General features: G+C 47.1%; 1 protein-coding gene across 1 annotated transcript; it reads left to right on the plus strand.

The window, feature by feature from the left end:
• The first annotated feature begins 1,657 nt into the window (after positions 1-1,657).
• PIDD1 (p53-induced death domain protein 1) lies at positions 1,658-19,112 on the plus strand. Its single transcript, XM_032691523.1, is given in 17 exon segments — positions 1,658-1,850; positions 3,607-3,978; positions 5,687-6,100; positions 6,758-6,961; positions 7,811-7,865; positions 8,068-8,269; positions 8,932-9,060; positions 9,366-9,539; positions 10,117-10,264; positions 11,276-11,411; positions 11,643-11,793; positions 13,297-13,420; positions 14,577-14,695; positions 15,086-15,193; positions 16,147-16,352; positions 17,080-17,279; positions 17,282-19,112. Coding segments are annotated over 17 exon segments (2,955 nt in total). The 5' UTR covers positions 1,658-1,672; the 3' UTR covers positions 17,317-19,112.
• Positions 19,113-21,545: the final 2,433 nt, after the last annotated feature.

The raw sequence follows: 21,545 nt of genomic DNA on the forward strand, positions 1-21,545 counted from the left end.
GCGGCCGCCTGTCCCGTCACGGGGTTGCTGGGGAAAGTCGTGGCTCGTATTGGGATGGGTGTGATTCCCAAAACGCACAGTCACAGGATCTGCTAGGCGGGAAAAGACCTCCAAGATCACGGAGCCCAACCTATGACCTAACCCTGCCACGTCAACTAGACCATGGCCTTAAGTGCCATGTCCAGTCTCTCCTTGAACACCTCCAGAGGCAGTGACTCCACCTCCCCGGGCAGCACATTTCAATGCCCAATCATCCTTTCTCTGAAGAAATTCCTCTAATGGCCAACCTAAACCTCCCCTGGCACAGGTTAAGACTGTGTCCTCCAATTGCAGCACCCTGCCCTGCCCTGGGGTCGGCACAAGCCCAGCTGATCCACACACTGTGTCCCGGTATTTGTTAATTTTGTATCTGCACAGAGAGGGGCACTGGGTGGTGAATCCACAAAGCCAGAGTGCATCTCTGTACAGACATGAAACAAATGTTTCTTCATGGAAAGGGTGGTCAGGCATTGGAGTGGGCTGCCCAGGGAGGTGGTGGGGTCTCAGTTTCCAGAGGTCTTGAAGGAACAACTGGATGTGGCACTTAGTGCTGTGGTTTAATTGTCATGGTGGTGTTTGGTCAATGGTTGGACTCGATGATCTTGGAGCAGCCAGTAGGACAAGGGAAGTAATTGTTCCCCTGTACTCAGCACTGGTGAGGCCACTCCTCAAGTGCTGTGCCCAGTTCTGGGCCTCTCACTTCCATAAGGGCACTGAGGTGCTGGAGCGAGTCCAGAGAAGGGCAATGGAGCTGGTGAAGGGCCTGGAGCACAAGTCCTATGAGGAGCAGCTGAGGGAGCTACAGTTGTTTAACCTGGAGAAAAGGAGGGTCAGGGAGACCTTATCACTCTCTACAACTGCCTGGTGGGGGTCAGCCTCTTCTCCCAGGCAACTAGTTGACAGGACAAATCAATTAGGTTGGAAAAGACCTCTGAGATCATCAAGTCCAACCTATGAGCAAACACAACCTTGTCAACTAGACCATGGCACTAAGTGCCAAGTTCACTCTCTCCTTAAACACTTCCAGAGACGGTGACTCCACCACCTCCCTGGGCAGCCCATTCCAATGCTTAACCACCCTTTCAAGTGAAGAAATTCTTCCTAATGTCCAGCCTAAACCTCCCCTGGCACAGATGGAGACCATGTCCTCTTGTCCTGTCACTGGTTGCCTGGGAGAAGAGGCTGTCCTCCCCCCCCTCCCCCGGCTACAACCTCCTTTCAGGGCGCTGTAGGGAGAGCTTTGAGCAAGGGGTGCTTCTCGCAGGGCAGCAGCACCGGGGCACCAGCCGGGACTCGCCGTGGCCTCGCCCCTCGGGGCGACACGGGGAGCAGCACACACGCCGAGGGGCCTCGACAGACCGAACGCAGCGACAAAGCGGCTTCAGGCAGGTGCCCTCCGGGTGGGATGAGGGCTGGCTCGGCAGCCCCCAGCCCTGCGCCCTCCTGGGCTCGCAGCCCCCGCTCCGTTTCTCTCCCTGGTGCAGCGAGTGAGCACAACACCCGGAGCTGCCCGTGCCTCCCGCTCCCTTGGAGCCCAGGGGAGCCGCACCGGGACCGGCCGCGGTGCCGTGGCCGTGTCAGGAAAATCTCCTTTCGTGATATTGCCGTGGCGGCCGAACGCCTGGCCCTGAGGATGCCCAGGGCCACCAGCCCTCCGTCCCGCCGGCTTTGGCACCTCCCCGCCCCGTCCCACCCCGGCAGCGCGGCTCCCGAGAACTTTGCAGGAAGTGCCGGGCAGAGCCCAGCCCAGCCGAGCCCTGCCCAGCCGAGCTGTGCCCAGACGCGCTTGTTGAGGGCCAGGGGCCGGAGGAGTGAGACAAGTGGGGCCGTGCTCGGCAGGACACGGTGCGCGGGGGGGCCGGCTGGAGCTGCTGCCGCGGGTCGGGACGGCGGGATGTGGGGTGGCGTGGGGCCAGGGGCAGGGCATGTGTGGACAGTCCGAGACCCGTGTGTGTGTGTGTCCGTGTGCGGGGGTGTGTCCATGTGCAGGTTTGTGTGTCCGTGTGCGGGTCTGTGTGTCGGTGTGTCTGTGCCTGCCTGTGCACAGGATATACAGACCAGCGTAAGGGGGAACAGCCTGAGCTGCCTCTGTGGCCTCCAAGCCTTTCCAGCCTGGGCAGTGCGGAGCTCCCCTTCGGTTCCTTCACCATCAACAGATTTACAAAGCTATAGCAGATGATCTTTTTTCTTACGGTTGTGTTGTATACAGCCTTTTTTGTAAGAAATGCTCACCTTTATACTAAAGCAGCAGTTTCACTTTTATCCCACTGACACTTGGTTTCACGACGGGGTTCTATGAGGACCTGTTGCAGTTTTTGAGCTGCCTCTGGGCTCTGCTTCCTGTTCTTGTCATTACATTCCTGCCCTTTCAGGGAGATGGGTGTGACGGGTGTGACATCGCCACCAACCTGTGCCTTGGGAACATCAGTCCTGCCATGTCCCACAGGTTAACAGTAAAAACACTGCTCCTCAGGGTGTTGCTGGGGCATTAACTTGTTTCTGCTGGCCTTGAAAGTAAGAGCCAAGTTTGTTCTAGTTCTGCATCACTCACTCAAACTTTTATTCACCTATTTGATCCATGATAGAGTTTACAAAGAGCTCTTGATATTCACATCATAAGCTAGTTTAATTGCCAAGCTCAGGAGGAGTTGAAAAAGATAAAGGAAGTGGAAAGAGCAGGAAACAAGGTCCTTGGAAGTATGTGACTACTGGTGTAAAAGCAAGTGTAGTGCCTCTGCTCATCTTTTAACTACCTGTGTGCTATGGTGATAGTGTCTTCTTTTAGAAGTCCTAGATGGATGAAGGGTTCTTCACACTAAGAAAGCAGAGGAGTAATTAATTTGTTCAAATTTTGTACCTCTGCTCCTCCAGGTTCGAATCCTTCTCAGCATGCACTATGTGATATCTACTTTTTCCCTTTCCCTTTGTCTGTGGAGGATGCTGAGGGGAAGAAACAGGGACTAGCTGGTAACTAGCTGGCCACAGCTCTGTGCCTGGTTTGCACTTCTACAAGAGCCCAGTCTGACTGCACAGTCCAGTGCTCCTGTGTCATGGATGTGCCTTTTCTAACCCCGTCCCTGGCCCTGACATGTTTGCTCTGCTGCCCTTTGCCCTCTCACTTCTATCCCATTGGCACTCAGTTTCACAACTGGGTTCAATGAGGACCCATCACGGTCTGTGAGCTGTCCCTGGGCTTTGCTTCTGGCTCAGCTCTCCCTGTCCCAGTTTTCTTCTCCACTTGTAAAGCTTCCCACTAAGGCACTTCGAAATCTGCATAAGGAATAGGCATTTACATTTATATCTTTTAAAGTTAATATTACTATTTATTCTGATGGTGGGTAATTGCTCCATTCCTTGCTGAGATGTTGGCTGGAAACATCTGAGGTTTTCCCTAGGAGGAGAAGCCTCTGTGGCATCTGTCACCCTGAATTTCTGTGCTCTCTGCCCGCAAAGCTTTCAGTAACATGCATGTAATCCTTCTTGCCCTTTTGCTGTGATTATAAACTGTTTCCAGCCACTCTGGGCTGGGGCAGGAGGCATTCACGGTGCACTTGTGTTCTCTTTCAGCGCCATCTTTCCTCCTCCTCCTTGTCCCCGCTGCCTTGTGGTGCCGCTGGTTCCTGCCTGCCTGGCAAGTCAGAGCATGTCCAGACCCCATGGAGGAGATGCAGAAGACGGTAGAGCTGCTGAGCCTCTGGGACAAGTGTGTGGAGGGGGCTTCGGGGGCTCCTGCGCTTGCTGGCCCCTGCCTTGCAGGCAACAGACTGAACCTGGATGTTTATCCTGATGGCTGCTGCCATTTCCTCCAGCTGTTGAAGGAGCAACGGGAAGAGGTGGTCCAGGTCGAGTTCCTTCGTCTCAGCAGCAACGATTGCCTCATTGGCACCACGCTGGACAGCCTTCCTCATCTGCAGCACCTGAAATCCCTGGTGCTGAAAGGTAAATTGGCCTGTCACCATCCAACTTTTCTAGGCTCAGATTTTCTGTTAATTCTTCTCTCTATATCTGCAGGACGAACTGCCCTTGAAAGTGTTTTGTTCCAGTGTCCCTTACCTCAGCTTTGGCTCTTAGCCTTACTCAGAGCTGCATGCAGATTTCAACAAGATACAGCTTCTAGACTCTTATTTCCTTACTTTGTTTCTACAGCTACCTGGGGATCAGTTTTTTGAGTCTGGTTGAGTTGATACTGCAGAATTTTCTCTAATCACTCTCTTTAAGAGCATTTTTTGCAGTTATTCAAGAAGAGGGGGATTGAAAGGTGCTGGATTTTTTGGTCAATGTTCAGCCCCTCTTTAATTTTTGGACGTATAATAAACTGTCTTTTCTGCATTTCCATCTGAATCAATCCATTCTTAAATCTTTGCTTACTGCCAATAACTGTACGTTTAGCAGAGTTCAAGACAGACCAGAAGAGGTTGATCAACATTTTATCTAAAGTATGACTCAGGGCATGCATGTAATTTGGCAAAGTGTAATAACTGTTAGAGCTATAAGTATTAGATCATTATTTGAACTTTCTCATCTCTTTATTGTGGGAGGATCTCAATACGAGTGGTATAATTTCTTTATCAGACTGAATCATTTGCTCTTTGGGAGGTGGAATTTTAAAAATAAATGAGAGAAAAAAGAGGGAGTTTGTGGCCAGAATTCAGGGTTCTAGCTGAAAACTGAAAAGATTGAGGTTCGTTTCTATATCTGCCACAGATTTCTCATGTGAATAATTTGAAATTCTTTTCCATCTTTAGTAAGGTGATGATATTAGTCCTGTTTAGTGAGATGTACGCACATCCTGAGCATCCTGAAGTGCAATAAAATAATTCAGTAAGAGTTTCATATGTACAAAGTGAAATGTGTCTGATAGTTTGGTTGTTTAATTTTGCACCATTATGCAGCATAAAAAGTGTTTGGTGCCCTCTGCTGTATGTGGATACAAATAGTGAACAGGAGAGGGGGAGTAGGAAACAATGAACAAACAGAGAAGTTTCCTTTTGTTTGCTCAACTTATTTTCCATGGGTGCAGCCCTTCTCCAATTTGAGTGTCACAAGCTGGGGTGGAGAACTTGTATCCTTCTTTCTCTGTGCTGTCTGGCCTACACAAAACTGAATCACCTACTTTCCCCTCCTCCATTTTCACTGCTTTTGCCATGTCTGCCCTCCACTCTTGCAAGGGCAGATTTCGATCCTCAGGGCTGTTTGTTTCTTGGCAGCATGGACAAAGCCTTGAGGGGAAGGACTATGTCCTAATCCATAAAGTGTTGTGTGTTGGCTGCTGATGCTGGTGAAGAAGAGGTGGGGAAGGAGAGTAGGAGGCTTGGAGGTATACGGGTCACCTTGCTGAAGGGCAGTAGATGTGTGGGGTGTCCTGGCTAGTTCTGAGCTTTGACTCCAGATGTGTTTAGCAGAGCTGTACTGGTTCACTGTGGCTTCTAGATTTCATAACAGATTTTTACCATTGCACTTTTCACTGATCAGAAAACTGAGGCATGAAGCAGAAGACTCACTTCTCTGAGTACTGTGTAATCAGTGTTGCTCACTGTGATCAGTAATTCCCCATCTCATGAGTCTCTGCGCTAAGGAGTCTCATGTGAGGCTGGTGTGGTGTCCCTGTAGCATACTGACCTCTTCTTCTACTTCCCTCCACACCCAGGAGGCCATGCTAGAGATAAGTTTGGTTCCTGTCAGCATGGCTCCCTGACGAGCTTGCCACAAGACTTTGGGAAGCTGAAGTGTCTCACCCACCTGGATCTCAGCTTCAACAGACTCTCCACCTTGCCGAGCTCCATTCTCCACCTCCCCAGCCTCCGTGTGCTCCTGGTGAGCCACAACAGCCTGGTGGCACTTCCCGAGGACTTTGGCTGTCTTAGCAAGCTGACTTTCTTCTCTGCTATGAAAAATCAGCTGGCGGACTTACCTCAGAGCATTGGGGAGCTGTCAATGCTGCAGACCCTGGATCTTTCAGAAAATGTTTTGCAATTGCTCCCTGAAGAAATTGGGAATCTGCACAACTGCAAAGAGCTGGTTCTCTCTGGGAATTGTTTATCGAGCATCCCAGACTCCTTAGGTATGTATTTTATAGGGGAAAAGAAGACATGGGCTTGCCAAGCTTTTGGTACAGCCTAGGACCTTCTGAGGTCCTCGGTCTCTGTCCCCAGAGCTGTTAGCCTGCTGGAGCCAAATGAAAGGGATATCTGGAAGAAACATGCTTGGTTCAGTCAGTCCCTTTGAGCATTAATGACTCTCTGGACCACACTTTCTGTTCCTGTGGATCAGCAACATGGCTAAGATCTCAATACAATTTACAGTCTGGCCTGGCTGGTTTTGGGTAGCACCCAGGACTGGAAACAGAAGAGCTGGGGTTTGATGGGATACAAATCTGGGCTTGAAATCACAGTGTACGGTGCGGACAAGTCCATGGAACTGGGCTCTGACTTCTGCTGCTCTTGGATCCTCTATTACTTTGTGCCCAAGGTTGTTATTGATGCTGTCACAGAAGTATCTTACATCCACACTCATAGCTGGATGCTGAAAAGCAGAGGACAGAGGAGGTTGTGTTGCCTCTCAGCTAATTCCCTGCATCCCTTTATTATGTGAGCTATAGAGATGCTGGGCTTTTGTACTTTTCCCTCATTATATGTGTGTTTACATGGGATGAGGAAGGGGGGGTTAGAACTGATGTGTGACACAATTAACAACTTCTTGTTCTTGTTCTAACCTGCAGCCAATTTGAAGTCTCTGCGTGAGCTGCATCTCCACAGCAATTTCCTGGTGACGGTCCCTGCCTCGCTTGCCAGCCTGCCCAACTTGTCCAGACTTGATCTGCAGAACAACTGCCTCCGTGCCATCCCTGCTGAGATCCAGGCCTTGCCATTTGTGGACCTCCATGGCAATCCCTTAGGAGAAACTGAACCATCTCTGCAGGCTGGTAATCGCAAGGCTTCTGCTGCTATGTGTTCAGCCCAGCTGTTCCCTCACTCAGCCCAGCATGGTGTAGATGGGTTTGGATTAGAGAAGGCAAGCGGGGGGGAATCAGATCAGCCTTTATTTGTCTGGAATAATTATTAGGTTGTAAGGATACAGACAGTACTAGTTATGTTTTTATGAGCCCAAGCCTGGTCTGAAGGGCTCAGTTGTCCCTGGAATTTGGCTTTCTCAATAAGGTTTAATTGTGGAAGTGAAAATGGGATTCACAGGAAATGAATCAGGAGAGGTCCCTAAAGAGGTCCAGCCTTTTTAGCAGAGGTGAGCACCCGTTCTTGGGCTTGCTGCACGGCCCTAAGGCTGTGGTGGCTTATGCTGGAAGCTCAAAGAGCAGTAAGAGGTCATTCTGCTATGCAGTTACCTTCTGCTTTCCTGGGATTCACAGGCTGCAGGGGAGCAGCTCTTTGTTCAAGATGAAGGTGATGAATAAGCAGGAATCTGAGCAGGGTTTCCCAATGGTGCTCATGTTCACAAGAGCAGTCACTGATTCCCAGAGGTGGCCCGAGGCAAACATGGCCCTGAGAGCTGCAGGGCTGGTAGATTGAAATATTTTATGATTCCCTCTGCTTCTGAGTTTCCTGGGGGGAGAGTCAGCATTTCCTTGTCTTGGGACCTCTAGACCTCTTGCCATCCTCTTACTGCTGCTTGATCTGGAGCCCGCTGCAGTGTGAGCAGGGTTCCATTAGTGGCTTCTGTCAGATTAGGATTAAGCCAAAACTGTTCAGCCTTTTTTGTCTACCCTGGTTCAAGTAACCTGTCTTCTCCTCCTACCCAAACCTTCTTATTGCCTCAGGTGAATCCAGTGCTAGAGGGCTAAGAAAACTCTTCTGTAGATTAAGACAGCACAGGTAAGCCTCTGTTATGAAGAACTTATATTACTGTGGTATTACAAGGTCCCAGACAAGATTGGTGCAAGGTGGGGATTGCACTACAGGAATGTATAGGCTTATAGCCTCAGCAGGCCAAACATAAGTATGAGATTCTTCTGTTGATTTTTGGAGGACTGAAGTCATTGCACAGTGTCATACATTCATGCATTTCTTCCAAAAGCTTTCCTGTCACCTCCGAAGGCTGCAAAGTGGTCCTGCCCTGTGACATCCGTTTCTGCTTTCCAGTGGGGGCTGTCTCTGATCCTCTCCGGATCCACTTCCGAGTCCTCAAACCGGACCCTCAGTGGGTAAAGCTTAGACACCATGATGTCTTGCTGAGTTGGGTCCTGGAGCTGCAGCCTCATGGGGTCAAATTCCAGCAGGTGAGGACACATTTAGGTCACCTCCTGATAAGTCTGCCTTTGCAGTAGCTCATCAGAGTCTTCCGAGAGAGCCTTTTGGGACTTTTGAGACAGCTACCCCCATAACTGCTGCTTTTAAATATCTGCAGGACTGCCTTTCAAAGAAGTCCCACCGCAAAGACTCAGAAAGGACACAGCCAGCTTCTCTGGAGCTGTGCTGGCCTGGTGCCTTTGCCTTCCCCACTGCTTTTAATTCAGCTGAGCTGTAACCTTTCTCACTCACAACCCTCCTGCTGTGCCAGAGGATAAGTGCTGTTCCAGCATCTGGCCTTAGCTTGCAAAGAGAATGGTTTGCATCCTTCTATAAAAGTCTGATTGTGTGGTTTTCATTCAAGTTGGCAGGTAGTTACACCCCTAGCCCCATCATGGCTAACAAGCAGCTCACTGGAGAAGTTGCTTTGCCCTTTCTGCCCAGCAGCTGCTGAACTTTTCCTGCTGTCCCACTCCATAGCGAATCCAACATCTGTCACCTCCCCAGAGACTGCAGGGTAGAGCAGATTCCTTCCTGCACTCCCTGCATACAGGTTGTGTGTCACCTTCCCCCTTCTTGTTTGCACAGGAAGCAGAGCTGGGCTTGGTTTTATCCTTTCTATTGGTGTCTCACAGCAATGCTTTTTTGCCAGGAGGTGCAGATCTGGATGCCATTTGTCTATCCTCGAATGCTTCACAAGCATGAGGTGGTAGTTCGGACCTTCAGTGGGCAGAGCTGGAGTGATCTGAGAACAAGAGTGGAGCAGAAGAGAGGATTAACGGTGAGCAGATTGAAATGACCAGTGACACACATTGTTGCTCTTTGGTTTTGCCCAGCCAAGAGTGAGCCCATTTGAAACATCTCATGAGCTGCATTTTGACCAGCTGCTATAAATTGGAGTAGATTTCAGCTCCAGGTTTCCTCTCTCATGGAGGTGTATCTGCTGAAGGTGGTGAGTTGCAGCCTGCCATGCTTCATCCCTGTTCTAGTGCTTTCATCTGCTCGGCTGATACTGGTCCTTATTTTCCTGCCTTTATTGTATTAAATTATATGCCTATATATTTTCTTCCCTGCCTTCTGTTACAGATGGCTCACTGTAGGGTCCTTCACTTCTCTTGGTTCCTTGTTGTGGGTCGACCTGTGCAAGATGAATGCGAAGTGCCAGCAGAGGGGACATTGCTCTTTTCCAGTGTGGATCCAGCCATCAAAGTGATCTTTCCTCCTGGAGTCACCGAAGAGCCTCGCAGGGTCAAGATGCAGGTATGCATGCTTTGAAAAACAGCCTTTGGTAAGCTGTGGTGCAGCTGTTGTCCCATGCCAAGTACAGGAACTGAACTCGAGATGTCTGCCCTAGGGTAGTTCCTATCTGACATGGGTGCTTCGTGGGCTGACCCATCTCAGATCACCTTCTTTCTTAACTTCTCTGCCTGCAAAATGGGCCATACTGCAAGCTGCCCTGTGGGGTCTCCAGCAGACCAGCAGGTAGCTGCTATAAAGGGAACACAAGGAGATTTTGCCTCTTTTTCCCTTGCAAAACTGAGCTTGGCAAAACAGCTCAGTGAGACTTGGGTGGGGGGAAATCTAATGTGGATCTAATTCTGAAGCCACCCCGCTAAAATTAATTGTTCTCTATAGTTACCAGATAGTGCTAAATGCTATTGTAATATCTTGGTCTGTCCCAGCTTGCAGGTTGCCAGACTTCAGCCAAAGTTCACTGTGCTTCTACTTCTCACTGGGTCCTGAGGCAAGAGCTGCATTTGCCTGCTGGGTGCTGGGGGAGCAATGTGGGAATTTGGTGTCTGACTGCTCTGCTCACTGTGCTGTCTGCCGTGTCCAGGTGCTGGAGGTCCCTGCAGAAGTGATAGACGAAATCACAGCCAATGCAGGGTGCAGAGCCAGTCCCCTGCTCTGCCTCTCCCAGGACTCCCTGGTGGATTTTCTCAATCCAGTGACAATTCAGCTGCCCCTCCCACCCGGAGTCACAGGTTAGTTCATTCCTAAAACTGGCAAAGAGAAATGCCATATGTGGAAAACCACAAATGGCAAGCTGAGAATTTTGTTTGCCTCTCCTGTTGATAATAAAGCTTGCTTTTCCTGCAGGAACAGCAAAATCTCTCTGCTGAGTGAGTGGTCATATAGGGTGGTGGGAGCTGAAGGTAGTTCAGATCCATCAGATCAGTGCTGGGCTTCACAGACGAGACAAGGTGGGAGAATGGCCTTGGCAAATGGATTTCTCTGTCAAAACGCATGTGTATTTAGACTGCTGGTTTCAGTATGGTGGATTAGAGAGTCACTCCTGCCAACCGAGGAGATGCTTGGTGAAAGGGCTTTGAATCATGATTGGGAATAGCTTGAAACAGGAAATGAAGATGCTGCCTCCAGGGGTCTGCCTTCTCTTTTCCTTGCTCATGACTCAGGTGCTGAGCCACTGCAGTTAAAGCTGTATGATGATATGCTAAGCCATATCCCACTCTCAATACTGCTAAAAAAGTAAAAAAGCCTCAGTTGTGCCAGGAATTCTTCTGTTTGCTGAGTACCACGTGTCTCCTAATTCCTACTTTCTTTGATCTTTCCTGGCTTTCTTGTGAAGAAGTAAAATTTTTTTGGGTGTGATACGGTCTTTGTTATAACACTACTTGGTATTTGTATGTCTGAAGTGCATCAGGATTGGAAAGTCTGTGGGATGTACATTAGAAAGAGATGGAACTTAATTAGATTTTGGTGTTGAGAATTGTCAAATGAATCTGTTGGTGGAAATTGGCACACTATTGTTTTAAGTCTGCCTATTTTGCCAGAATATCCTTGAAGCATTGGGTTAGCATAGTCCTTTTATTGCTGCTTTTCTTTGAGCAAAGTTAAGTCCTGAATGTTGAAGGCCATGAGCCTTAATTTGATGCTTTTAAAAAGTAAATCACCCAAACCCGTGTCTGGATTTGTAAAGCAATGAATAAAGGCTTCTACTGCCTATAGTATCTCTTGATTGTTGTTGTCTTTAGGGCTAAATTTGGATCAGTTAAGGCTGCGTCTTCTCCATGGTGACCTGGAGGCCCAAACCTGGGATGACATTACCAGTCAGGTGGTGCTGAAATTCACTCATATTTATGTGATGTTTGAAGTCACTCACTTCTCCTGGTAAGTGCAGGATTAGTCCTGAGGAAAAGATGGGATGTTCATCTGCCTTGCTTTTCCCACACTCTGACCAGAAGTCATGCCATTAACCCTATCTGTTCCCTTTTCTCTTCGCAAGTCAGGCCCAGTTTAGCACTTTGTCTCTACCCATCATATTTTAAAATCTTGTGGGTATGACACTGGTGTTTCTATCTGGATGGGATCCCTCCTGTTTCTTAATTCCTTGTCTGCCAGGTACTGGCTGTGGTACACCACCAAGACCTGCATTGAAGGCATTGCCAAGAAGGTCTATGAGCGGCTGCGTCTGTACCAGGTGAACTTCATTGCGCTGCAGAGGAAGAGGGACCCCGAGCAAGTCCTGCTACAATGTGTCCCCAAGCACAAGGTCTGATCGGTGTTCCATTGCCTTGTTCCTGAGCTTCCTGGGCCTCCATTTATAGGATATAAGGGCAGCAGTGCACCAAATGGTCCTGTTTACTGTCCCAGAGTCATGGCTGGAGTGTGCTGTCACCACACAGTTGGTGTGATACTGACTCACAGGGAGCTGGGGGAAGAAGGAAACCTCATTCTATGCAGTGGCACATGCCATGCATTGATTTCCTACCCTGAGGACTGGGCTGCTAAAATCCACCAAGCCAAAGTTACTGGCCATGTATATGCTGTTAGCATCCAGCAAACATGAGGCAAAACATGTTGGCTTAAACTTAAGTCAAAGTTAAAGCTTACACGTTACTTGTCTGGGCTAGTGGTGTGGGCAGCAGCAGTGCTTTGATGTCATCTGGAGTGGTTAGAAATGGTACTCCTCCCATTGTTCCTTGATGTTTACAGTTCAAGCAGTGGACAGAACATACGACCCCTCCTTAACCTACTTCAGTGCAACATCAGGTTAGTTTATGCTATGAGTTTGAGCTAATCAGGCTGACTTTGTAGGGAAGGAGATGGGAAGCACTCATGCATTCTCTTCTGCTGCCTCTGCTCTAGGGGTATCAGCCCTGAGCAGTGTTGCTTCAGATGTTAGCAAAGAGTGTTTGTGGAGCGTGTACCTTGACAGGCACTGCCGTTTGGTGAGGTGGGGGTTGTGTTATCAGGCTGCCAGTACTGGGCTGCATATCCAGCTCTGCATAATCCTCTGATCTGATTGCTTCTTCTCTTAATTTGTTTTATATTGAAATGACCCATGGACACAAGCATCTGCAAGGATTCTTTATATCTTGGGTTCTGGGCTAAAATTATCTCCACAGGAGGCAGCAATGACACTGAGTGAGATCCTGGTTTGGGTGTGTCTGTATTCCTGCTAGGGGTGGTCATGGGGTGAGAGAGGTTTACTTTTAAAAATAGAAGGAAGACTAGACACTTTGGGCCCAAGCTAACTCTTGCACTGCCTCTGACACCCCAAATCTGCCACTGTGATCACAGACTGCAAAGCCAAAATGAGCTCTGGTGTATTGTATGAGCTGTTGTAACACGTGTCTTTTTGCAGAGAAAATGTCTTTTAATGGTATACTGTGAGGGGGACATGGTAGCAAGTAAATCCCTCCCTGTCTTTGAAGGTTACTGACCTGTTAAAAAAGATACATTGCTGAAAATGCTTATTTTAAAGGCATCTTTGGAATTGCCTATCTTTGTTAGTCCACATAGACTTGTCTGGTTTTTATTTGAGAGGAGGCACAAAAGGCACAAAACTCAGAGCACCACTTCTTTGTCTGTAGTGAATGTACCAGGGATAGCAGGGGGAGGGTGTTTGTTCATTTGTTTACATCCTTCTCATGTGAAATGGTCTTTTCTGGTTAAAGGTGAGTGAGAGGAATATCAAGAGTGTAGGGACATGGGCCAGGGAACAGACGTGCTTCAGACCAAACACGGTGTCCTGTGTTGTCATCCTTGTCAGGTTGACCCAGTGCTGGAGAGGCTGCAGAACCGCTATCACGGACCGGAGCCATCTGACATGGTGGAGATGTTTGAGGGAGAGCAATTTTTTGCAGCTTTTGAGCGAGGCATCAGCATTGATATGGGTATGGCAGTACTGGGCTCATTCTGCTGCTCCCTACCTCTTGTGCTTCTCTGGCCCCAGGCATGTTTCTGCTGGGGGCTGTACTCATCCATGACATTCCTCTCTGTCTCCAGTTGGACCACTACTCACAGCAGCCAACCCATGATTTTGTCGTATTCTCTGGTCACCCATCTTTTGTGTCTACTTTTCCCTATGAAAATACTGTTTGCAGACTTTCATTTCCTCTTATGCTCTTGTAAACCTGCAGAGGGCAATAGCTAAATGTGTTTATTTTATGACTGATCTGCTTCTGCAGCCAGCTATGCCCTTTTCCTGGCATCTTAGACACCACACTGGGATGCCCATGGTGATCTAATTAATGTTGCCCATTTCTGAGAACACATATAAAGTTGGGGTTTTTTTGAGAAGATATTTCTGAAATAATCCAGAACAGATAATTCCTGCTGTTGGAGCCACTAGAAGAGAAGGAAAGAGGGAGCAGGACAAAAACTCAAGATGATGTTTTATGTCCCAATGTGGCTGGACCTGTTCCAGCTGCAAAATGAGCCATTTTCTGCAAAACTCGAACATGGAGCTCAGTTTCATTGGTGTAAAGTAAACACAACTTAAAAGTGCACTGGACTTTCAGTGGAGTTCATGAGGCCAGAGTCTGTCCCTCTATCTTGATTTAGGCTGGACTCTTAATTTCCAGCTAATTACATATATGAATGTTGTACCTGATTATATTTTTTTCCTTTAGCTCTACTCTGCACCCCTGTATAAATGGTGATGAGATGGGTGACCTTTTTTTGTGCATTAAAAGGTGCTATTGCAGCTGATTCTGCCCTCCAAGGGATAGTATGGACCGAGATGGGAAGGAAGCACCAAGGATGGACTTAACTCCATGTGTCATCCTGCCTTGCCTTCCGTTCTTGAACTTTATCTCTGCCTTGTGTCCATTCTCCTTTTTCACTTGTAGGGCCTGCTTTCTCTACAGTCAGTGTTTTCTGCTTTCCTGTGTCACTCAGTGAGGAAGGGAAGGTTGCAATTCTTTCAGCCATGAGCAGAAGGAGTAGTTAGTAGCATGGAGGCTGCTAGTGGATGATGGGCTGTTGGCCAGGCTTGAAAAGCTGCACACTTTTCTCCACAAGTTGACTGTTTGCTGCTTCTCTGCACAGATCGCCCTGACTGTGTGGACGGACGTCTGTCATTTATTTTTTATTCCCACTTGAAGAACATGAAGGAAGTATATGTGACCTCCCCTGTGGACAGGAAAGGCCAAGCTGTAAAAGGCCAGGTGAGCAATGAGTTACACGGACTTTTTGTTTCCTCTTCCATCAGCATTGCTTTTACAATACTCCTCATAGTAATCTGAGTGCTGTGCATGACTCTTTTCCTCCCCTTTTTCTCTGGTTTTGGATTTCACTGACTAAACCCTGAATAATCAAGAAGTGTAGTCTGGAAGGATCACTCATCACTTAGGATTTACATTCCTGCTGTTAATTCTTGGGGTGTTGGCAGTAAGTCCAGCCTTTACAGCAGAACCTCAGTGCTCCTCCCAGTTGCACGTAATTTGTGGGCTAGGGATAGGTGAGAATGTTGAATTCAGACAGAAAAGACATGGTGCCAACAGGCTTGGCCACTGTGCTTGAATCAGAGCCTCGCTGCATACTTTCTGTTTGCAAAGGTCTCCTTCTACCGAGGGGCAGTTCCAGAGAACATCCCTGAAGATGCCAGCAGGAGGAGGAAAGGAGCAGACTCCCTCTGGCTTGCTACTTTGCCCATCAAACTACCTGTAAGTTGTCTTCTACAGAAAAATCAATCTAGGTGGGATAGGAACATGGCCTTCCTGCTCAGCTAATTTTGTTTTCCTCTGTGAGAAGGGATGCAATGAGTGACTACAAGAAATAGCTGCCCAAATAGGTCGTAGTGATTTTCCCACTCCTTGTGAGTGAGCTCTTCTGAAATGAGAAACATGAATAGCTAGGAGTGGTCTCCATCTCTCCTGTCATCTTGCCTGCCAAGCACAGGCTTGTTGGATGGGTGGTCAGAGAGGGCGGATCCTTTGAATGAATGAGGGATGTAGTACACAAGGAAGCTCACCGTAATTAAGGGATGTGTCTGTTTTGTTTGTAAATTTCTTAGTCACACAGCTCATGCAGCAGGAAAAAAGAAAGGATTAGGATGAGGTAATTATGCTGGATTTGAATACAGACATGAAGTGTAAGTATTCTGGTGTGAGCTTTAAAGTCTAGGCTGTGCGTTATTGTGAGAAAGGCAACTTTTGCTTATGGAATTTAATTGATTTTTGAGAAGCTTAAAACAATATATACTTTGGTAGGCTGAATGCTTCCCTTCACATCACGTGCCATGATCTCACATCCGTTTCTGTCACATGCAACCTCAACTACAAATCTAGACTAAGTGCTCCCTTACTGCTGAGGCAAACACACTTTTGAAACGTGGTTCAATCTAAACTGCTCTGTAAAGACAGGAAAGGAAATTTCCAGTGTGAGCTATGTGAAAACTATGATTTGATATTTTTCTGAGGCAGTGAGCATAGCTGGTCATTGCCAGTGTGAGTGCTCCTTACTTCTTACAGCCTGACTCTTCAGCCCCGAGAATTTCCTTTCTCCCCAGTAGGAGGAAGGAAGTTTCTGTATGGAGACTGAGTGGCCAGACACTGTCCTCTATGAAAACAATTTGTAGAAGAAAGTATGTTCTTTCTCTCTCTTCTCTGTGACACAGCAATTGAAACCCCGCTGCGATGAGAATCCTGGTCCCCTGTGTGGCTTCTCCTTCCCTCCCTTGAACCTGGGCAATGCTGAGACTGGTTACCTGACACAGGCAAACCTGCTGAGCATTGCCAGGCGTGTGGGATCTGACTGGCAGACCATTGGCCTCAACCTGGGCTTGACCTATCAGCAGATTGAGCGCATAGGGCACAATAACAGGTAAGATAGGACAACAGTGATCAACAGTGATGCATTCTATCTATCTATGTATCTGTCTATCTCTCTGCAGTGTAATAGTATAAATTAATGCTTGGCTGGTTGAAAGGTTTCACACTGTAATTGTTTCACTGAATAAAAAACGAGTTGACTAATGGTTCTTCTCAAAATAATGCCTTATATAATGGAGAACTGATTATTTTCTCTTGCCATTATAAAACAAAGCTTTTTGTTTGAAAAACAAAATTGGGAAATAACAAACCTGATGAGCTCTGTAGTTCAGCTGAGTTGCATTCCTGTTTTGTTCTGTGATCTGGATTCCTGGCCAGACTCCATCTCTTACAATGAGCAATGATCTATGGCTTTAATTGTGAATATCATCTGTATGCAAAAAGAGCTTGTGGTACCTCATGGGGCATGCAGTCTGACCAAAAAGCCAGAGCAATAGGAGAGAATTAGATTTGTTCTACTATTCCTGTGGGGAAATTACATTCAAAAGCAGAATGCCTTAATTTGTTATTTTCGTTAGGAAAACATTTTTTAGAGAAATGCTGTTGTAGGAGCTGCAACTCTGTAAGATGGGTGGGGAAGAGGCAGGCCCACTGAGCGTTTTGTTTGTCTGGATGGCTTCTTTGGGGCTCTAGTCATGGACTGGGACTTAGGTCAGGTCTCTTTGGGTTGCCAATCAGGAGAGTGTGTTGGTTACTTCTGTGTTTCCTCTTTTCTTCAGAGACGACCTTGATAAGCAGATCCTGGGCATGCTTTTCTCATGGGCTCAGCAAAACTCAGAGGATCCTGACTGTGTGAGCAAGCTGATTACAGCCATGAAAGAGAGCGGCCGCCAGGACATCGCTGATGAGATTGAAACCATCATTGATCTGGGACGACAGAAATACAGCGAGTCCATCCGCCGCGTGGGCTTGGAGCAGGAGAGAGCACGGAGGACTCAGCAATAGCTCTGATGTAGCACCTAGCAGAAAAAAATGAGTTTCGTACGGGGTCCCTCTGCAAACCCAGAGTGACAATGTTTGGGGATGCTCCCACCTCAAGGGCCAGTGTCTTCCTCGGGAGCTGGGCATTGATTTACTCGTGAGCAGACTGCTGAGCTCTCTTGGGTCTGTACTCACATGCCACTTCTGCCAATCCCAGGAAGTTTTGAGTGCATTTATGAGTGTTTTCTCTGCTTCCACTGCTTGACCTTGAGCTTTAGCTTTCAGAAACGTGGAGAAATTTAGAGACTAAAGTGTCTGTCGGTTGAGTACTGGTTAGTGTAGTATTTAATTAATTAATACTCATGTGACATGTATTTATTTGTAACTTATTCCTGTAACTGTGTTCTGCTGGAAACACTGGATATGAGCATTTGGGTCCGTTTGTGCTCCAGTGCTTGTTGGGAGAGTGGAGGTCCAGTCATGAAGGCCTGTGATGTGGTGGGGACTGTTCAGCTATTTCTGTTAATGGTGTGTTTTGCTCACATGAAAATGTGAATTGTATTCTCAATGAAAATGTTTCCTGTTTTCTGTCAAATCTCTTCTAGTTCCCTTAAGTCCAAACCAAAACCTAAGTGGAAAGGGAAAAAACAATTTGATAAAAATTTTTAGGAAAATTGCTCTCGTTTTTTAGTTTTGCTCTAAAAGCTATTTTGAAACAAATAGGCTGCTGCACCTCCCAGGCTTTTTAGATGAGACCTACATGGTGCTGATCTTTGACAAAATTCCAGTTTCATTTTACCAAAAAAAGGTAAAAATCCATAACCTGTTCTGGGAGAGACTCTAATATAAGTGAAAGTAAAATTTCCCTTGCAGTTTCAAAGGGATAGTCCTCACATCCTCCCAGTGAAATATGACTGTGTAGTAGTGAAGATGTGACCCCTCCTGAAGTTTGGTGAAAAGCATGACTTAAATTTGCATTGTAAAAACTGGTCTGACCAGCTGTGAAATAGGCACTGTTGTGAGATTGACATGAATTGTGCTGAGCTAACTTCCCAGTTTTTCAGTCTGAGTATCTTGTATAAGGCTGGAAGGATTTACTGCTTTTTAACTGCTCAGTTGTTGACCACTGAGGTGCCCTTCTCTTCCTGTTCCCTGTCTCATGATGGCCCTCAGTTAGTGACCCAGTAATGACAGTGGAAAATTTCATGCAAGTTTTTCGAAAGACGACTGTCATCTAAGTAAATTCAACTCTTTCAAGACAGATTTGAATTCAGCATAACTCTCTAAGCATTACTTAAAGGGCTGTTCGCAGTCTGAAAAAAGAAATGTGTATAAAAATGCCAGGTTGCAACACCCAAAGTCAACCTGCAGTTGCAGGTTGGAGAAATCCTGGTGTTTTCTTCCCCTCGTGAAGTATCATCGGTGGCTTCCCTGACGCTGTTTCAGACCTGCCGTCACTATTATTTAAAGAGAGGCATAAAATCATTCTACTTTTTTTTTTCATTTAAGGCCATTCTAACATCTCAGTCCACAGGGTGCTTAGTGTCCAGTCCAGAGCACTGGACAGCGACTTACAGACTTGATTTGCCACCTTGGGCCTAGGGACTTCATCAGATTTGATTTCTTAGGTGCTGTCCTCAAGTCTTATGCTGGGTTTAAGTCTTCAGTTCTCTTTTGAATGTACCTTTTCTCTTGTATTCTGTGTCATATGTTCTTGTCTGTAATTTTAGTGTATAACAATGAGTTATTTGTTCTTTCCTCCAGTTTTGGAGAGATGCATTTGGGTGTATTGCTCTCACTGGGAATAAAATAAGCACTCAACTGTTCCACATCACAGTCTACTAATCCATAAATGCCTCAGGAAGTTAGACAGAGACAGGTCCCTTTAATCCTGCTGGTAGAAAGATACTGGTGAGCTTGGCTGTACTGTGCAGAAATGGGAGAAGAGCCCCTGTTTGGATACTGCTGGCTGCAAAGTGCAGGACAGACTGCAGCCAAGTTAATGGTGTCCCTGGAGCTTGGCTTTGCTGCAGTGGGGCTAAGCTGGGAAACACAATGTTCAGGACATGAGCTGAGCATATGTCTGGGGCTCAGGTGGAGCCCAGCCTGTGGTGAAAGTGCAGAAGGCTTTTGTCTAGGCAAAACTAGGCTAAGGAAGTCTACAGGTGGCATAAGGCAGCATCCACAGCTACAACGGGATGAAGCTAGGCTACACTTAGCTTTCCATTTGTGATGGCCAGGCCACAGCTGAGTTAGGCAATGCTGGAATAAAGGATAGGGTAGGCTGGACTCTCATGAAGGGCTCATCCAGGCATCAGCAGAGCTACAGCTCTTCCAGGTAACAGATAGATTGGTTCCAGGAGAGAGGGAGATTACTGCCAGGTGTTTAGGTTGCACTTGGTACGGGCTGCAACCAGGCCAGGCAACAGGAGATATCAAACAGTATCATCAGTAAAATGGCTCTTTGGGATTTGAAAAGCTGATAACTTAAGGAAAGTTAAGGAACTACCCCAGACAAGTACTGCTATTTCCAGTCTTTCACTGCTGAGTGGCAGCTGCTGGGTCAGGCCACCTTGCTGGCATCTGGTTTTCTCCTTGAAGTGACACCAAGCGCCCAGCTGAGGATCTGGAGGTGCTGGCAGGAAATCAGAGCAATTGTCCAACTGCTCTTTCCTTTAGCTGACCTGGAAGCAAATATTTGAGCTGGATGAGAGTCGATGGAAAGCATGTTATTTTGAGGTGTGTTATCTTTGTCAGTAATCTCTTTGAGGCACAGTAACTCCTTCATAAGCCTGTAGCTGCTATGGCCAGGAAATGCTGATAACAGTTACAATAGATAGTTGAAGTAGCAAAAAAACCCCAAAACTAACCTGGCACTTATCTTTTAAATCAAAAGATAGTGTTCCTTTCTGGCTTCTTTCATGAATTCATCACACACTGGAGTAGTCATTTGTAAGTAGGCTTTTCCTGGTACCTGTTATGTGCCTTATAGTGTCCTACAGATGATCTGTCAGATTTTGTGCATCCAAAATTCTCGCAAATAAATTTCTACCAGGAAAAGCCTACTTACAAAAAACTTAAAAATAAAGCAAAAAAATTGCTTGGGGAGAGGAACATCTAAGATAGGATCCTTCTTTTTGGCTGTAACTTCTATAGCTCTTCAACTCTCATAATTAAGCCCTTTTCTACTTCATAAACTTGCAGATCTCCAGCAGATTGACCAAGTGGCCCTGGGAGGTGAACAGTGTGTTTCCAGTGTACCACCCTCCACTTCCAGGTTCTGCTATTTAGTACACACTCGTGTCCATACTTGACAATGTCATACTGCTGTTGCTTTGCAAAAGGGAAAGGAAATCTGATGGTCCTTAAATTCACTGTTTTCCTTCCAGAGGAGGATCCCTGCATGTTTTCAGCCTTTAAAGCAAGAGTAGTTTTCACTGAGAAAGCAATGGGGCTGATTTTTAGACACTGGTGCATCAGAGCCCCAGCCCAGGGCTGCCTCAAAGTGAGCCCACCGTGGTTATCAGTTGGTATTGTTAAAATGAAGAAAACAGCATTTGCTGCAATTAAGTGTGCGTCCATTTCCTGAACCCCACAGAAATAAACTGTATGTTTACTGTATGTTACATTGGCCAAGAAGGCCAATGGCATCCTGGCCTGTATGAGGAACAGTGTGGCCAGCAGGACCAGGGAATTGATTCTTCCCCTGTACTCAGCGCTGGTGAGGCCACACTTGGAGTACTGTGTCCAGTTCTGGGCCCCTCAGTTCAGGAAGGATATTGAGGTGCTGGAGCAGGTCCAGAGAAGAGCAACAAGGCTGGTGAAGGGACTTGAGCACAAGTCCTATGAGGAGGGGCTGAGGGAGCTGGAGTTGTTTAGCCTGGAGAAGAGGAGGCTCAGGGGAGACCTCATCACTCTCTACAACTACCTGACAGGAGGCTGTAGCCAGGTGGGCATTGGTCTCTTCTCCCAGGCAACCAGCAGCAGGACAAGAGGGCATGGTCTTAAACTCTGGCAGGGGAGGTTTAGGTTGAATATTAGGAAAAAATTTTTTACAGAGAGAATAATGAGACATTGGAATGGGCTGCCCAGGGAGGTGGTGGATTCTCCATCCCTGGAGGTTGTTAAGCTGCGACTGGATGTGGCACTTAGTGCCATGGTCTAGTAACCATGGCGGTAGTGGATCAAGGGTTGGACTTGATGATCTCGGAAGTCTTTTCCAACCCCGTTGATTGTATGATTCTATGATTCTTAAAGTACTGTT

The sequence above is a fragment of the Chiroxiphia lanceolata genome, chromosome 6 (genome assembly GCF_009829145.1).
Source record: "Chiroxiphia lanceolata isolate bChiLan1 chromosome 6, bChiLan1.pri, whole genome shotgun sequence".
NCBI lineage: Eukaryota > Metazoa > Chordata > Aves > Passeriformes > Pipridae > Chiroxiphia > Chiroxiphia lanceolata.